General features: G+C 38.6%; 5 protein-coding genes across 12 annotated transcripts; 4 read left to right on the top strand and 1 right to left on the bottom strand.

Moving 5' to 3' along the window:
• The first annotated feature begins 403 nt into the window (after window positions 1–403).
• AT2G21510 (DNAJ heat shock N-terminal domain-containing protein) lies at window positions 404–2,883 on the top strand. 5 transcript variants are annotated; one of them, NM_127723.3, is made up of 10 exons: window positions 404–542; window positions 805–893; window positions 993–1,052; window positions 1,167–1,249; window positions 1,321–1,486; window positions 1,576–1,705; window positions 1,797–1,955; window positions 2,055–2,233; window positions 2,337–2,417; window positions 2,570–2,883. In NM_127723.3, exons 2-10 carry the CDS (start codon window positions 807–809, stop codon window positions 2,663–2,665), a joined length of 1,041 nt encoding a protein of 346 aa, NP_179746.1. In that variant the 5' UTR covers window positions 404–542; window positions 805–806; the 3' UTR covers window positions 2,666–2,883. The 5 variants fall into 5 exon arrangements, with proteins under 5 accessions (NP_179746.1, NP_001324689.1, NP_001324691.1 ...); NM_001335757.1 differs by having other exon boundaries at window positions 2,337–2,438; NM_001335759.1 differs by lacking the exon at window positions 2,570–2,883 and having other exon boundaries at window positions 407–542; window positions 2,337–2,491.
• A 391-nt stretch (window positions 2,884–3,274) lies between these two features.
• On the top strand, window positions 3,275–6,074 carry AT2G21500 (RING/U-box superfamily protein). Of its 2 annotated transcripts, NM_179682.4 has the most exons (5): window positions 3,275–3,398; window positions 3,846–4,219; window positions 4,480–4,526; window positions 4,612–5,545; window positions 5,620–6,074. In NM_179682.4, the coding sequence occupies exons 2-4, from the start codon at window positions 3,931–3,933 to the stop codon at window positions 5,539–5,541; spliced, it is 1,266 nt and encodes a 421-aa protein (NP_850013.1). In that variant the 5' UTR covers window positions 3,275–3,398; window positions 3,846–3,930; the 3' UTR covers window positions 5,542–5,545; window positions 5,620–6,074. The 2 variants fall into 2 exon arrangements, with proteins under 2 accessions (NP_850013.1, NP_850014.1); NM_179683.4 differs by having other exon boundaries at window positions 4,612–6,074.
• A 306-nt stretch (window positions 6,075–6,380) lies between these two features.
• LEA (dehydrin LEA) lies at window positions 6,381–7,516 on the top strand. The gene is made up of 2 exons (NM_127721.4): window positions 6,381–6,813; window positions 7,088–7,516. Exons 1-2 carry the CDS (start codon window positions 6,466–6,468, stop codon window positions 7,295–7,297), a joined length of 558 nt encoding a protein of 185 aa, NP_179744.1. The 5' UTR covers window positions 6,381–6,465; the 3' UTR covers window positions 7,298–7,516.
• A 518-nt stretch (window positions 7,517–8,034) lies between these two features.
• AT2G21480 (Malectin/receptor-like protein kinase family protein) lies at window positions 8,035–11,012 on the top strand. The gene has a single exon (NM_127720.2). It carries the CDS (start codon window positions 8,138–8,140, stop codon window positions 10,751–10,753), a length of 2,616 nt encoding a protein of 871 aa, NP_179743.1. The 5' UTR covers window positions 8,035–8,137; the 3' UTR covers window positions 10,754–11,012.
• A 6-nt stretch (window positions 11,013–11,018) lies between these two features.
• On the bottom strand, window positions 11,019–14,937 carry SAE2 (SUMO-activating enzyme 2). 3 transcript variants are annotated; one of them, NM_001202641.1, is made up of 11 exons: window positions 14,722–14,937; window positions 14,546–14,635; window positions 13,964–14,047; window positions 13,674–13,892; window positions 13,425–13,526; window positions 12,822–13,289; window positions 12,510–12,739; window positions 12,333–12,426; window positions 12,063–12,245; window positions 11,881–11,978; window positions 11,019–11,655 (listed from the first exon to the last, which is right to left on the bottom strand). In NM_001202641.1, the coding sequence occupies exons 1-11, from the start codon at window positions 14,752–14,754 to the stop codon at window positions 11,370–11,372; spliced, it is 1,887 nt and encodes a 628-aa protein (NP_001189570.1). In that variant the 5' UTR covers window positions 14,755–14,937; the 3' UTR covers window positions 11,019–11,369. The 3 variants fall into 3 exon arrangements, with proteins under 3 accessions (NP_001189570.1, NP_179742.2, NP_973506.1); NM_127719.4 differs by having other exon boundaries at window positions 11,033–11,655; window positions 12,831–13,289; window positions 14,722–14,921; NM_201777.1 differs by having other exon boundaries at window positions 11,056–11,978; window positions 12,831–13,289; window positions 14,722–14,912.
• Between the last annotated feature and the right edge of the window lie 942 nt (window positions 14,938–15,879).

Here is a 15,879-nt window from a genome sequence, read left to right as displayed (position 1 = left end):
AGAACAATATAAAACATCTAGAAGACTAGAACTCTCACTTTTCTTCCAAATACAAACAAGATAAGTTGAAAAATGAATACATTACCTTCCTTGGCTCTTAGATGTATTCTGGGTTTACCCTCGCAAAGAAACTAGGGTTTCAACTTCCGATGGTCGAAGAGATCAGATCTAAGCAAAGAGTTGATTTTTAAATTGCAAAAAGTTACTCACAGCCTAGTGGTTCAGACACTATTCTTTTGGCTCTGAAGAGCAGGGTTCGATACTCCATGGACTCGCTCCCTAAAAAGATATATATATTTTTTTTCTTCCCTCGAACACGGTTGAGTCGTAACATTCTCGGACACGTGTGTATTAATTATATAGAGAGATGTGTACGTCACGGACACGGTCACACGTTTCGACTATCTCTATCAAATCTACTTCGTTGTGATGCTGGTATCAAAAACCAAAACCGTAAACTCTTGCGCGTCGTATAAAACAACAAACCTGAAGTAGAATCGAGAGATATTGTTGCCCCCATTTACATTTCTGCACGATCATCAGTACGTTTCTCTGCCTTTTCTCTCTGTTTTCTTATGTCTAGATTGTAGATTCATGATCTTGCCACTCAAATCTGTTTCTCTTCTTTTCTTTTTTTTATCCCCAATTCTGGTTTATCTGGAAAATCGATCTTTGATCCCTTTTCGATGATCTCAAGAAAATTGGGGAAATAAATCGTAAAACATTTCCGCATACATTGGTATCATGATCAAATCTGCAATCTTGGTGTTGATTTGTGTTTTGTTTCACATTGGTTGACAAAAGTCATGGTGAAAGAGACTGAATACTACGAGATCTTAGGCGTCAAAACTGATGCTTCAGATGCTGAGATTAAAAAGGCTTACTACTTAAAAGTAAGTCCTTTTTTCTTTTCTTTTTGTGTGCAAAAACTCGGCTTTAAGTTATAATGTAAATTTTATATTGTGAATATCCTTTCTTTGCTTGCTCTTCAGGCAAGGAAAGTTCATCCAGACAAGAACCCTGGAGACCCTCAAGCTGCTAAAAACTTTCAGGTGTTTTGTCATATTGTTACTGTTTCTTTCCAGGGTCTTTATATGTTGTTTTACTGGAATCACATCAAATTGCTGATGACGTCTCTCATTTGTTGATTTTCATGAATGAAAAAGGTTTTAGGTGAGGCTTATCAGGTTCTAAGCAATCCGGATAAGCGAGCAGCTTATGACAAATATGGCAAAGAAGGGGTCCAACAGTATGTTTTGTCCTCTCTGTTTACAACTTTGCATCTCCAACTTCGGTTTGTGATTGATTTTTCATTTGCAGGGATGCAATGGTTGATCCTGCAGCTGTATTTGGTATGCTTTTCGGAAGCGAAGTCTTTGAAGAATACGTTGGCCAGCTTGCACTTGCTTATTTGGCATCTATCGAAGCTGACTTAGAATCACATGACCCTGAAATCAGAAAGCAAATGCTTCAAGACAAGATCAAAGTACATTGTTTATTTATCGTTCTATTTTAACACATGTCGATGTTTTTTAGCTACTTTTCTCCATATATTAACGTGGGATTTGTGTGCAGGCTCTTCAAAAGGAGAGGGAAGACAAGCTCGCCGCTACATTGAAAAACAAACTTGAACCCTTTGTGGAAAGACAAACAGATGAATTTATCGAATGGGCAAACGAAGAGGCAAAGCGGCTTTCTTCTGCCGGTAAGTTTTGCATTTAAGCTATAGAGGAAAGTCTTTCAATGTATATATATAAACTAGAAAGATTTACATCTTCTTGCTCTGGATGTTTAAGGTTTTGGCGAGGCAATGATGCATACTATTGGTTACATTTACACAAGAAAAGCTGCTAAAGAAATCGGGAAAGACAAGCGATATATGAAAGTACCATTCTTAGCTGAATGGGTGCGTGACAAAGGCCACCATATGAAATCTCAAGTGATGGCTGCTTCTGGTATGAAACAAAGCTAAATATAAACCAAAATGTTTTGGTTTTCTAACTTAAACAAAATCCTTACTAATTGCTTTGGATGATTTTGTTTTGGATCTGTAGGTGCGGTTTCGTTACTTCAGTTGCAGGATGAAGTAAACAAGTTGAATGAACACCAAGGAGAGAACAAAGAGGAACATATTCAGAAAGCTATTGAAGCTAAAATGGATGCTTTGCTTCAATCTCTTTGGCAAATCAATGTTCTCGACATCGAATCCACGCTATCTCGTGTTTGCCAATCTGTAAGATACTATGCTTCATCATACATTATATGACCATTTCTTTTGTAGCAACAATCGACGAATTAATCTTGTTGTTAATTATATATGTATCTTTCTCTCACAGGTGCTTAAAGATCCAAGTGTTTCGAAGGATGTTCTTCGAGCTCGTGCCATAGGACTGAAGAAACTTGGAACGATCTTCCAGGTGAGCAAGAAGAACAAAAGGGTTCGTATCATAACATAAAAGAAACACTCATTGTGTTTAGATTTAAGATGTCGAGAGCCAAAAAAAAAACTTTTTGAAAAAAACATGTAACTCAAAACCTTAGTGAATTTCTCTGTTCTTTTTCTTTGAAGGGTGCTAAGAAGCCGTACACGAGAGGAAGCAGCTTGCGTCGGGAAGCCACCACCGTGAAAATGGACACCGGAGGTTCTTCAAAGGCGACGTCTTGAAACTCCGGAACTTAAAATGCTGTTTCTTTTATTGGTTGAAGTTGGATTTGTCCTTCGTTTTTTACTTTCCCCAGTTTTGTAGAGATTGCTTTCTATGTTAACTTTTTTTTCGTGTAGATGTTACATTTAAGGTGGTGCATTACTGCATTCTCATTAAAATCTTTTCGTCACATTATTCAAATTTCTTATACATTCAGAGCTAGTGATGAAATGATCTAAGGAACAAAATTTACAATTTACTTTCGGTAAAGAAAAAATAATAGTGAATAGTAATATTGTATGTATTTGGGCGTGTTTGAATCGCGTTTTTATTCCCTTTCCATCTTTCCGCGTTGTGATCGTTTTAACATGACGTGCCATCGTTAGCCTAATTCCGCTAAAACTAACGACAACAGACCAAAACAAGTTAAAATGCAGTGTTTGGTTCTATTAAACCGAATACTAATCAAACCGGTCTGCTGACACTCGACATTTCATTTGGTACGGTTTATGGGTCCTCAACCTAAACCACACGCCAATCGGAACGGTTTATGGGTCTTTAACCGGTACAAGCCAATGGGAGTCTAACGGCGTTAAACAAAACCGGTCAGAGAAGACTTTTATTCGTCTCTTTCCTTCACAAGGAAAAAAAAAGAGAGAGAGAACGAAGCAAAAAACCTCGCTCGCTAGCTATGTGAAGAAACTATCTTCGTTATAAAACTTTCCGGCGACGTTTTCCGACTTCCGAGAGCAGGTTCGGTGTTCATCACTTGTCCTCTCACATGCTTAATTCTTTTCGATTTTGTTATTTAGTTTTTTTTTTAGTTTCTATTTTGGGTAATCTCGACTTGGTTTGCAAGTCCCTTGGCCATAATATCGGATCTGTTTAATGTTAGTTATGTAGATATTGCCCGATTCAATTTCTATTTTTAGTGCCTTTGAGAAGATTTTTCATTTTGGATTTTCTTAGTGAAGAATAGTCATCACAGTTCACTCACCTACATGTTAGTCAGCAATGGATTACTGGATTTGATTCTCTCTTTATTTTCATTCTACTTTGAACTTCATTTATCTTGGCCATGGCCAGTTTAAGTTATTGTGTAGATTAATGGTAAGCTCTTTTTTTTAGTGTTATTGTTGAGGTTATAGTCATAATTGATTCTGATTGAGTTCTTAAAATTGTGTTTTTTTTTGTTGGAAGGTTTTGAGGTGGTTTTATGCGCCAAAACATCTAACCGGAGTGTCGTTGTACGGTGCTTAGTAGTTTTCAATAACACGCTTCAGTTATGGGGAATGCTTGTTGTGTTGCTACTCGAGACAAAATGGTTGTGCCTAATACATCAGCAGTCGAGAATTTTCAAAGAAACAATGTGAGGTATTCTCCTAACTGGAGCTTCCGATGGGATAATAGAGGAGGACGCGTGGCAGGGGAAGAGACCTCTGTTAGTTTGTTATCTGATCGGATTAGTCGTAACGATGTCTCTGATGTCAAATCTGAAACTGCTCTTGTATCATCACAAGGTTCTCCTTTGGACAATTTTCAGACGCAGTCATGGCAGAAATCTCCTGCTTCTGGTAAATTCCTTTATTGCTGCTTACAGGCAATACCTCTTTGATTTGTCAAAAAATGTAGACTTGATGGGAAAATGTAGGCACCTTCTTTTTGACCAACCCGCTTAGAATTTAGGATTACTTTTCTACAGAGACTGTTAATGAGTGAAAATGACATTGATATGTTTGTTGACATAAACTGTTCTCTTGTTTGTTTCTTGACTTGCTTTTATTGTTAAACTATGACTTTTCCATGTTGTGATATCACGTTATTGTTGTGGCAGATCAATCATTTTCAAGAATTGCCTCTATTGACTCTGTCTCTGAACAGGTAAATACTTAAAAGCTTTGTTTCACTGCTAGCTATATATTTGTTATGTATCTCTGTTAATATGACTCCTATGTTACTGTTTTAGATCACCCAAAAAACAAATGATTCAACCGACCCTACTTATTATCCATCTCCTGCAAAACTGTCTCTTTCATTGGCTTCTCAACCATCATCCTTCTCAGTGTCACCACTGTCAAGTCAGTCCCACTTGCCAATGCCACCTGCAAGTTCATCCCAATTAAAGCTGACACCGCCCCCTCGTCTATCAAAGCAAGTCTCATATGGTCAAATCTTTGGATTCACCTCACCGAGCAGAAGCTCAGCAACTGAAGAGAGGCTGGGGAATGAATCTCAGTCTGATGGTTGGTCCATGCAAGCTTTTTCTGAAATGATGGCGTATTCTCGCAGAGAGTCTTGCTCTTACGATAACGAGTGCTTTGGGCTTCGTCGTGACAAGATAGACAATCTTGGAAGTAGAAAGTCCAATGATCAGCAAAACTGTGGTGCTTGCTCGAGATCCTTGTCTGAGAAATCTTTGTTGAGTAGCCAAAAAATCTTTGCCACTAACGAGCTCTCCGTAGCTGCGATTCTAGCATGTGGGCACGTCTATCATTCAGAGTGTTTAGAGCAGATGACACCTGAAATCGACAAATTCGATCCTTCTTGTCCCATCTGCACACTGGGTGAGAAGAAAACATTCAAACTGTCGGAAAAAGCATTAAAGGCAGATTTGGAAATGAAAGCTAGACACAACAAGAGACTAAGAAACCGCGTTGTGGACAGCGATGAATTTGTCAAGTTTAATAACAACCACGAAGCGGCAGTAGGATACAAAGGTAAAACCCCAAAGCTGATATCAAGTTCAAGCTTGAGAAGCTATTCCCCAAAGCCTTTCCTTGCTAGACACTTCTCTTTCGGGTCCAGAAGTAATAGTGTTAAATCCCCAAAAGAGATTCATTCCCCGAGCTCTCTTAGAAAGAAAGGCTTCTTTTGGACCAAATCTAGCAAAATTTGAAACTGTAAGCTCCTCTCTCTCTCATGAATCTGAACTCAAAATAACGAGTCACTCTATAATTGTTGAATCATGTTTCAGAATCTGGATGCTGTGTCTCTTCTTAGTTCGTAAGCTAGGGCCGAAGTCAACGTAACGTTTTACTTATCAAAGGTACACACTTGTTTGTGTATGTATTACAGAAAAGTTTCTCACTAGTCTCCCATTATTTTTTTGTTTGTGCATTCCCAATTACACTTGTAAATATATAATTATAACAATATAAGGTAAAAATGATCTGGCTGTGCACCAGTAGGTGTGAATTGGGTTAATCAGATCGAGGGATTTATATTTATATGTTTTGGTTTATTTGGTGTGGGATCGTATTATACGATTTTTATATACTTCTACAAACCATTTCTAAACAAATGTTTCAGTTCAAAACCAATCTAAACAGATTTGTATTATGATCCAACGTTAACTTCCATGGTTCGTTTGTTTAGTGCTTTATGAAATTAGTTACCAACACAAACTTGCACTTACCAATCAGAATACGTCAAGAATTTAAAACTCGGAACACCGACCTTCTTTAGCGGTTCTAAGCCCTGATCAAATCCACATGTGTCCATGGAACATAGAAAGCACCGTACTTAAAAGATAACGTTATCTACCGAATCTATCAAAAAAGGCAAAACGTTATTACTATGTCGGATTCGTGACGTACACATTTCAAAGTACACACATGACACATGGAACTCTAATTCTATCCGTGCGTGGCAAACATTTCACATTAAATACGCCACGTATCATATCCATGCAGATTAACATGTCTAATATATATGCATGCCTACTTGAATCAATCCCAAACCAAGTTTTCTTCAAAGCTGTATTTGAAAGGGTATATATCTCACACACAAAACAGATCAGAAGCTAAAAGGTAATAATATAATGGCGGATTTGAGGGACGAAAAAGGTAATCCGATCCATCTAACTGACACACAGGGAAACCCAATTGTCGACCTGACTGATGAGCACGGTAACCCCATGTACCTAACCGGTGTTGTTAGCTCCACTCCTCAGCATAAGGAGAGTACTACCAGCGACATTGCAGAGCACCCTACTAGCACCGTTGGAGAAACACATCCGGCAGCTGCTCCAGCTGGTGCTGGTGCTGCCACCGCTGCCACTGCGACAGGAGTCTCTGCTGGTACTGGAGCAACCACCACAGGGCAGCAACACCATGGGTCGCTTGAAGAGCATCTTCGTCGGTCTGGAAGTTCATCTAGCTCTAGCTCGGTGAGATTCTTTTCTTTTCAAATAAAAAACTAGATATAAGTTGTAGTAGTTAACACTTTCCCGCACTCTCATATTTACAACTATATAGATACAATGAAAATGAAATTTCATATTTGTTGTTGATACTCTAAAAACAAATTATCGCAAGGTATCAAACTTGAAAGAAAAAAAAGAAATCCAAAACCAGTCATATGATAGGCGCCTTTTCTATAAAACCGTTTTATGTATTTGGATTGATCTTTTAACGATATATATGCATATGATGTTGAAATAGGAGGATGATGGGCAAGGAGGGAGGAGGAAGAAGAGCATAAAGGAGAAAATTAAAGAGAAGTTCGGTAGCGGCAAACACAAGGACGAACAAACACCAGCGACCGCCACAACAACAGGACCTGCCACTACCGACCAACCTCACGAGAAGAAGGGCATTCTCGAGAAGATCAAGGACAAGCTTCCAGGCCACCATAACCACAACCACCCATGAACACCAATCATATGACGTCTTTGTTACATGAATAAATCGTTTGCACGAATTTCATTAGGGCTTATGAAGAATCAATATATATGTCTAGTGAAGTTTACTAAATTTTAGTTGTGTTTGCTTGCAGTTTGTGAATGTGACCATCGTGTTATCATGTTCTTGTTTATTTATAAAGAAGGAACTGTATTTTGCTAGCATTTTTTTCTCAATTGACAACGGCCGCTCTAGTGAATAATTTCCCTCAGAACTCTTTACAGTAAAAAGGAAAAAGAAAATAGAAAGTGCTAGACGTACGAGAAGCGACCATACGTTTTTTTAACCGGATGGGATCAAATTACTGCGACTTACCGAGAAATGTTCAAACGACACAAAAAGAGCTTATCATAAGTCATAACTCATAACTACACGACACCCATGGCTATTTTCTTTTATTTTCAATTGTCTGGCCAAGAACATCTGTTTGGCCATTGTACACACTATATACACTATGTGGATTCAATGTATTTCTACTTGGTTTTTGCTTCATGCTCTCAAAGATCATCTTCTTGAACTTCGAAACCTTGATAACTAGATCTAGTTAGATTTCCTCTCCTAGTTCTTCATTTTTCTTGAAATAGAGAATCATTTTCACAAAGTCAACTTAACAGTTTACTAAAAATAGAAACATCACTATTTATAACCAAACACAATAAGAATACTAGCCACACATAACAACTCTCTTTCGTACCCTTTTTTCCCTCGCTCTTTCTTCAACCACAAGCATCCCAACAATCTCGTTTCCTTTCGTCTTGTCATTTTCTTCCTCATTCTTCTCTCTTCTCTCTCTCCCTTCACGAAGGAGGGATGGAGATAAGAAAGAAACCAAACATACCCATGTGTCTTGTCTTAGATTCTTCTTCCAGGCCCTTCATGACTCTCCTCTTCACCATCCTCCTCTTCTTAACCGGCCTAGCTTCAGCGGTTGGCGCCGTCGGTGGTAGCCCAACTGCTGGTTTCAAACCGGCTGATGACATTCTCATTGATTGTGGTAGCAAGTCATCAACCAAAACCCCTGAAGGTAGAGTCTTTAAGAGTGACTCAGAAACGGTTCAGTACATAGAAGCCAAAGACGATATTCAGGTCTCTGCTCCACCTTCAGATAAACTCCCTTCTCCTATTTACCTTACCGCGAAAATCTTCCGCGAAGAAGCCATTTACAAGTTCCATTTGACCCGTCCTGGTTGGCATTGGGTTCGTCTCCATTTCTTTGCCTTTCCCAATGACAAGTTTGATCTCCAACAAGCAACTTTCTCTGTTTTAACAGAGAAGTATGTCTTGCTTCATAACTTTAAACTAAGTAACGACAACAATGATAGCCAAGCTACTGTTCAGAAAGAGTACCTCCTCAACATGACCGATGCACAATTCGCCCTAAGGTTCAAGCCTATGAAAGGCTCTGCGGCTTTCATCAACGGTATAGAACTTGTGTCAGCTCCAGACGAACTTATCTCTGATGCAGGCACTTCTCTTTTCCCTGTCAACGGTTTTTCGGGTTTGTCTGATTACGCATACCAGTCCGTTTACAGGGTTAATGTTGGTGGCCCCTTGATCACGCCACAGAATGACACACTAGGAAGAACTTGGACACCTGACAAAGAATACTTAAAAGATGAGAATCTAGCTAAGGATGTTAAAACAAACCCTACAGCGATCATCTATCCTCCTGGAGTTACACCGCTGATAGCGCCACAAACGGTTTACGCAACAGGAGCAGAGATGGCTGATTCTCAAACCATAGATCCTAACTTCAATGTTACATGGAATTTCCCATCAAACCCATCATTTCACTACTTCATTCGTCTTCATTTCTGTGACATCATCAGCAAGTCTCTTAATGACCTCTACTTCAACGTTTACATCAATGGAAAGACCGCTATTTCCGGGCTAGATTTGTCCACTGTAGCTGGAGATCTTTCTGCTCCTTACTACAAAGACATTGTGGTGAACTCGACACTTATGACATCTGAGCTTCAGGTCCAGATTGGTCCTATGGGAGAAGACACTGGGAAAAAGAACGCGATCTTGAACGGTGTCGAGGTCTTGAAGATGAGCAACTCTGTGAACAGTCTTGATGGAGAATTTGGAGTGGATGGTCAAAGAGCGAGTATGGGGAAGCAGGGGATGGTTGCAACCGCGGGTTTTGTGATGATGTTTGGAGCCTTCGTAGGTCTTGGAGCAATGGTTTACAAGTGGAAGAAGAGACCACAAGATTGGCAGAAGAGAAACAGTTTCTCTTCTTGGTTACTTCCAATACACGCTGGTGACAGTACCTTCATGACAAGCAAAACAGGTTCTCACAAATCCAACTTGTACAATTCCGCGCTTGGCCTCGGACGCTATTTCTCCCTCTCTGAGCTTCAAGAAGTCACAAAGAACTTCGATGCATCAGAGATCATCGGTGTTGGTGGATTTGGTAACGTTTACATTGGTACCATTGACGATGGAACTCAAGTTGCTATCAAACGAGGCAATCCACAGTCAGAGCAAGGGATCACAGAGTTTCATACAGAGATTCAGATGCTATCTAAGCTTAGACACAGACACTTAGTCTCATTGATTGGATACTGCGATGAGAACGCAGAGATGATCCTTGTATACGAATACATGTCCAATGGTCCTTTTAGAGATCATCTTTATGGGAAGAATCTTTCTCCTTTGACTTGGAAACAAAGACTGGAGATCTGCATTGGAGCTGCTCGTGGACTTCACTATTTACACACAGGAACAGCTCAAGGCATTATCCATCGTGACGTCAAATCCACAAATATTCTTCTTGATGAAGCTTTAGTTGCAAAAGTTGCTGACTTTGGTCTCTCCAAAGACGTTGCCTTTGGACAAAACCATGTTAGTACGGCTGTGAAAGGTAGTTTTGGGTATTTAGACCCGGAATACTTCAGGAGACAGCAACTTACAGACAAATCCGATGTTTATTCCTTTGGTGTTGTTCTACTAGAAGCTCTATGTGCAAGACCAGCCATTAATCCTCAGCTTCCAAGGGAACAAGTTAACTTAGCCGAATGGGCTATGCTATGGAAACAAAAAGGTTTACTCGAAAAGATCATCGACCCTCATCTCGTTGGTGCTGTGAATCCTGAATCAATGAAAAAGTTTGCAGAAGCTGCAGAGAAGTGTTTAGCAGATTATGGTGTTGATAGACCAACAATGGGAGATGTATTGTGGAACTTAGAATATGCTCTTCAGCTTCAAGAGGCTTTTTCTCAGGGTAAAGCTGAGGCTGAGGAGGTTGAGACTCCCAAGCCTGTGGCTGTCCCTGCTGCTGCGCCGACTTCACCTGCTGCCACCACTGCTGCAGCAAGTGAACGTCCAGTTTCTCAGACTGAAGAGAAGGATGACTCAACGGTGGACCAACACTCTGGAACCACCATGTTTACTCAGTTTGCTAGCCTTAACGGAAGATAATAAACTGATGAAGCATTTGCACCAAACCAAACGGTGTGAAGAGTTAGAAAAATGAAACATTGATCCTCTTGAGGTAATCGGATTTGTTGTATAATTTGTAAGGTAAATTTTTTTCTTTTTTTTTTATCTTGCTTTGTAACGGAAATGTATTCTACAGCGGTGTAATAGGTTATTGTTGATACTTAGTTTCAAAAAACAAATTTTCAAATAAACTGTATGTAAATCTTTTCATAATCAACCGATTCTTTAGTCTATTAATATTGAAAAAGTAGTTTGAGATTTCTTAAACAAAAAAAAACAAAAAAAAAAACAGAAAATTTGATAACTCGAAGAAATAAAGATACAAGGGAGCTCTTACAGTTAGTGAAAACATAACAGGAATCTCTGGAAAGCAAAAATTGCTTCCTTAAAATGAGTTCCTGAGCTCCTCATCCAAAGGATCCTGTCCTAGTAAATATTTAACAATCTGAGTAGTTTTCTTCTTCATCAAAGAATCCCTAAATCATACTTTGTAATTCTTGTGGCATAATTTCAGAAAGTAGAAAGTTAGATCGAAGTAAAAAGAAGCTAATAAATAAAGCAAGCATTTAGGGATCAGATCTTTCAAAAAAGGGGCCTATTCAACTCTTATCTTCTTTTTGCTCACCATCATGGGATTTTCAACCTCCATGATATCATCATCTTCACTCTCGACGTTCTCTGTTTCTTTCTTATGATTACTGGCCTCGGTCTCAGAGAGTCTTCTCTTCTTAGAAGCAGGCTCGGATCCTGAGGAACTCTCTGTAACATCAACTGGGTTCTCGTTGTTTGATGTTGATGCGCTCTCGCCATTGGTAGCTGGAGATGGTGTCCATCCAGAGAGTACCATTCCTTCAGGTTCTTTTTCCTCGTCAAATTCTTCCCTGTGACAGAACAGAATAAGTAAAGGATGCGTTAAACGTCTGCCAGTTTCAAACATGGTAAGGACTCTCCTAATAGTTACATTTGAGAATCCTAGGATGATGTCTAATGATAACCCATCTTGATTTCGTGATTCAGTGAAATGGAAGAGTTTAGGGAAAGTCGATGGTAATATAATCAGAAACCAAACTGAATTTAAAACAGGATTCAAAATTTCAGAAAAAAACCTGTGCTTGACATTTATCTTGCAAGATAGCTCTTGTTGAAGATCTTCGACTGTGAGAATGCTTCCGTTAAGAATGGGAGAAGGAAGTTCTGATAGATACTGAAAAAGATTACAAGCATGTGAGAAATTGCGATATCTAAACCTGTGTTTTAATTGCAAATGGTAGAACAATCAAGACCAAACCTTCTCAAGATTAGCGTTGTAGTTTGCAACCATAATATCATCAAGATCATCGCCAACTTCATACAGAAGCGAATTCCCGTGCATAATCAACGGTAGGTTCATTCCAAGCTTGGTTTTCACAATTTTATCAACTAGATCCCGTAGTTTTGATTTCCGAGTATTGATCTCGAGTACTAATGGGGTCTGTTGATAAAAACCACAAAGAAAATCAGATGACTGGTAATACAAGGAAGCTTATGAAAGAAGGCTAAACAACAATGATGTGTATACCTCGGAACAGACATAGCAAGCAGGATTAGGTTCATATGGCTCGATTGGCATAAGCAGCAGCTTTTTGCTTGGGTGTTCTAAGCAATATGTCATTCTAGAGAGAACAAAAATGATTTTTAAATAGATATCAAGAACGCTAAAACCTTATGAAACACAGACGATTTCAAAGTAACAAACCTGAACTTGTCCACATCCTTTTTCAGCACTTTGATTGCTTCAATGACAATTAAACCAGCAATAATGGCGTTGGTCGTAGCAACAGCATGAACAATGTTTCCAGCAATACCTTTCGCTTCAAAAAGGCTGTGCAAAGGAATTCCGAAAGACTCAGCACGGATATTTGCAGCAGCAGTAACAAATTCTACAGCTAACTGATCATCTTTGTCAAAAGTAAGGTGTCCTATTTCCTGTGGCAGCATATCGATAAAACCATGAATTAATCAGTGCACCGAAACTTATCTATAGACAAGGAGAGTTTACAAAAAGGACCACACAGACCTTCTTTCTCTTGGCGAAGAACAACTTCAATGCTTCTATGAACACAAGAGAATTCTGCGTTAGACCCCACAATTCCTGTGGATTCTTCAGGCCAAGCGATGGCATGGCAGAGACCATTAAATCACCATCAGTAACAGAACAATTCTGAGTGCTTCCATTTTGTTGAGTCAGACTTTCAGGCAAGACATCCTTACTGTATATAGGCCTTGGTCGTCTGCGATTTTTCCATGTCTCTTCATTGGACAAAGCCGCTTCAATGTTAGAACCAAACACATGATCATATATCTTCCTACCATACTGCTCAATATCTTCATCTTCTGAACGTTCAAATACATCTTCTGTTTCTTTGGATGAGCTTGCAGAATTGTTGGATCGCACATTAAGATCATTATCTTGATTCTTGTCGCCAAACAACTTTGCAAAGAGCAGGTCTTTTGCCCATACAATACAGTGCACAAACTGCAGAATCAATTCAAAATTCATCGGCACATCAAAAACAAGCTCTATGCTTAGGATAATACTATATAAGCCAAGATAGAATATAATTTCCCCAAGATTCACAAAAATTTGGAACAAACAAGACAGTGTTAATACCTTAGTTGGCGTGCTGGTTATTGTACACACAGGATAAGTCTTTGGAGCAGGTTTGGTTTGGCACTCATAACATTCTGTTTTTCCCTTTATATGCACAGTTACCTGATTTTTACAAGCAAGTATTGCAAAGTCAGATACGAGAGAAATGACAACAGTACACCATTCAAGCCTAACATTGTAGTGCATCTAACTCATAGAATAATGATAAGAGAAAGAAGAGCTGCAAGACCAAAAGGCAAGCAGAATAACCTGTCCAAGGAAGCCCGTTGTCCCACTTTCTACAAGAGGAACATCAGCTGCAAGACAAAGGCGATTCACATGACGCCTTGCGTCCAAGTTGTCCAGCCCATTCAGAACAACATCAAATTGCTTGAAAAAATCAACATCAAACTCGGGATTCTTCACATTTGCATGGTATGATCTTATATTAATGTTAGGCCTAAATCTCAAGACTGCATCTCTGGCAACCTGGTGATATGGTAAAAATATATTAACTCTTATGAACTGGCTTTCCTTGGACTTAGCTCAAGCAAAATTACCTTAGCCTTAGACTGCCCAACATGAGAACGACGGAATAGAAATTGCCTATTCAGGTTACTGACTTCAATAGTGTCCATGTCAATCTGTAACACAAGAGTTCAGTAACTTAATCACGGTTACAAACTAATCTTATAAGTCCCTGCTCTATTCATACAGAAATCCAGTAGGAGCACAGGTGAAATCCGATGGTTTCTGATACAAAACATCAATCATAAATCTACAAAATCCGAAAATTAAAACAGAAGCAATTCATGCACACCAAATTATAAATAGCCTAACTAGTCTTAGAAATTACACTAAACCTATTGGCGAAGACAGCTAAACAGAGAGTCCTCCTAGAGACATATGATTCCATCTTCCAAGTCAAACTTAACTTGATCTAAAAGCTCAAAGATGTTGAAATTACTCAAATCATCAATAACCCTAAATGCCAATCAAATCCAGTAGCACAATAGGAGATTTGAAATGCTTAAACTTTCGTCTGTGACCCAGAATCTCAATAGAGAAGAAGAAGAAATCACAAGTTAAGAATACTAAAAGTCACGAAAACAGAAAAAGTGGAAAGAAATTGAGAAACTTACAATATGAATGTCCTCGAATCCAGAAAGAGCAAGAGTCTTAAGTAACTCGCAACCAATCCCACCAGCTCCAACCATAAGCACTTTCGCGCCCTAAAACCAAACACAGGAGAATTGAAAAGACTTCAATTTGAAAACACCCCAATAAAAAGAAGCTTAAGTTCACCTTCAGAGCTTACTTTAATGGCGGATTGCTGTTGTTGCGTAGCCATGGCGGAGAAAGTGAAAAGACGGAGCAATACGTTAAACGACGATTCAGAAGCAGAAGAAGGAGAACTGGGGGATTAGAAAAATTAAAGCTTTTTAGGACTAATGAATTGAAATCGAAAGAAATTAGGGAACAGAGAAATAGTAGCGAATTTTGATTTTCTAGGGTTTATTGTGGAGGGATTTGGGAAATTTGGAAGAAAGAACAAAGGAGAGAAGAGGAAAAGAGACGTCTCTTGGAGAAAAAAGAGTCACGTGGGCTTTTTTGTGTGTAAACTTGTTAGTTTCCTCTTTCGAATATTTAGTGTAGTTGACTTTTTTAATTCAATTCGATTCGAGTCAAAACAAAATTTTGATTCGAGTGAATTTTTATTTTTTATGTAAACTTATGTTTGAAAAACATTAATTAAAAAGATATATATTTTTTTTCATATAAATGTCTTTACACCTTCTTGCTCAATTTAGTGATGGCTTTTAATTAGTAGTTTGATCGGACTCAAGCCTTTTAATTTTTTTCTTTTCAAATTTTATAAACTATCTCTACTGATGGATTTTTTTATATAGAGTTTATAGCTTACGTTAGGTTAAGTTCTTGATATTTGTTTAAACTATCTCAATCATTTGCTAAGAGTTAAAGCTTAATTCAATAAATCTAGACAATGACGTTTTGATAAAAACAAAACACGTTTGTTTTGTTGAATTTGTAGTTTATTTCAGTCACGACTTTTTGCTTGGTTGATGGAATGTATATTCAAGTAATGCTTTCTCTGGTTTGATGAATTCCTACAATGGATACTGAATGGAAGCATCGTACGTCTCTCATGGTGTAATGTTCTTTCTTCATTGTGTGTTGAATTCGGTGTGTTACCTCTTCTTCTCTGTCATGATACTTAGAGCTCTTTGCCTTGTGTTTTATCATGCCCATTGGGTTCTCTGGTCTTTAGTATTTCCTTTCTTCAATAGGTGTTTATGTAATTCCCTCGGGATGATACTTGTAATTGACTTTAGGGTTTAGTTTCACTAATTCATTGGTCGTTAGTCACATACGACTAATGTATGTGCTTGATTCTCCTTCTTTACCTTGATGCATTCTCTTGTGTTGATTACTCTAATAGCCCTAGTTAGCTCAT

This window comes from Arabidopsis thaliana, chromosome 2 (assembly GCF_000001735.4).
Source record: "Arabidopsis thaliana chromosome 2, partial sequence".
NCBI classification, from domain to species: Eukaryota; Viridiplantae; Streptophyta; class Magnoliopsida; order Brassicales; family Brassicaceae; genus Arabidopsis; species Arabidopsis thaliana.
Note: the sequence above shows the minus strand (reverse complement) of the source record. Positions and strands in the feature narration are given on the sequence as shown.

What these genes read in the sequence shown, in the direction of transcription:
- LEA (NM_127721.4), top strand. Translation starts at nt 6,466, where the DNA reads ATGGCGGATTTGAGGGACGAAAAAGGTAATCCGATCCATCTAACTGAC. An exon ending in GTTCATCTAGCTCTAGCTCG is followed by an intron (nt 6,814 to 7,087) that starts GTGAGATTCTTT and finishes ATGTTGAAATAG; the next exon opens with GAGGATGATGGGCAAGGAGG.
- SAE2 (NM_201777.1), bottom strand. Translation starts at nt 14,754, where the DNA reads ATGGCTACGCAACAACAGCAATCCGCCATTAAA. An exon ending in TTGGGCAGTCTAAGGCTAAG is followed by an intron (nt 13,893 to 13,963) that starts GTAATTTTGCTT and finishes CCATATCACCAG; the next exon opens with GTTGCCAGAGATGCAGTCTT. An exon ending in TAACCAGCACGCCAACTAAG is followed by an intron (nt 13,290 to 13,424) that starts GTATTAACACTG and finishes TTGATTCTGCAG; the next exon opens with TTTGTGCACTGTATTGTATG.
- AT2G21510 (NM_001335757.1), top strand. Translation starts at nt 807, where the DNA reads ATGGTGAAAGAGACTGAATACTACGAGATCTTAGGCGTCAAAACTGAT. An exon ending in AAGCTGCTAAAAACTTTCAG is followed by an intron (nt 1,053 to 1,166) that starts GTGTTTTGTCAT and finishes TGAATGAAAAAG; the next exon opens with GTTTTAGGTGAGGCTTATCA. An exon ending in TGAGCAAGAAGAACAAAAGG is followed by an intron (nt 2,439 to 2,569) that starts GTTCGTATCATA and finishes TTTTCTTTGAAG; the next exon opens with GGTGCTAAGAAGCCGTACAC.
- AT2G21480 (NM_127720.2), top strand. Translation starts at nt 8,138, where the DNA reads ATGGAGATAAGAAAGAAACCAAACATACCCATGTGTCTTGTCTTAGAT.
- AT2G21500 (NM_179682.4), top strand. Translation starts at nt 3,931, where the DNA reads ATGGGGAATGCTTGTTGTGTTGCTACTCGAGACAAAATGGTTGTGCCT. An exon ending in GCAGAAATCTCCTGCTTCTG is followed by an intron (nt 4,220 to 4,479) that starts GTAAATTCCTTT and finishes TTGTTGTGGCAG; the next exon opens with ATCAATCATTTTCAAGAATT. An exon ending in TTGACTCTGTCTCTGAACAG is followed by an intron (nt 4,527 to 4,611) that starts GTAAATACTTAA and finishes TTACTGTTTTAG; the next exon opens with ATCACCCAAAAAACAAATGA.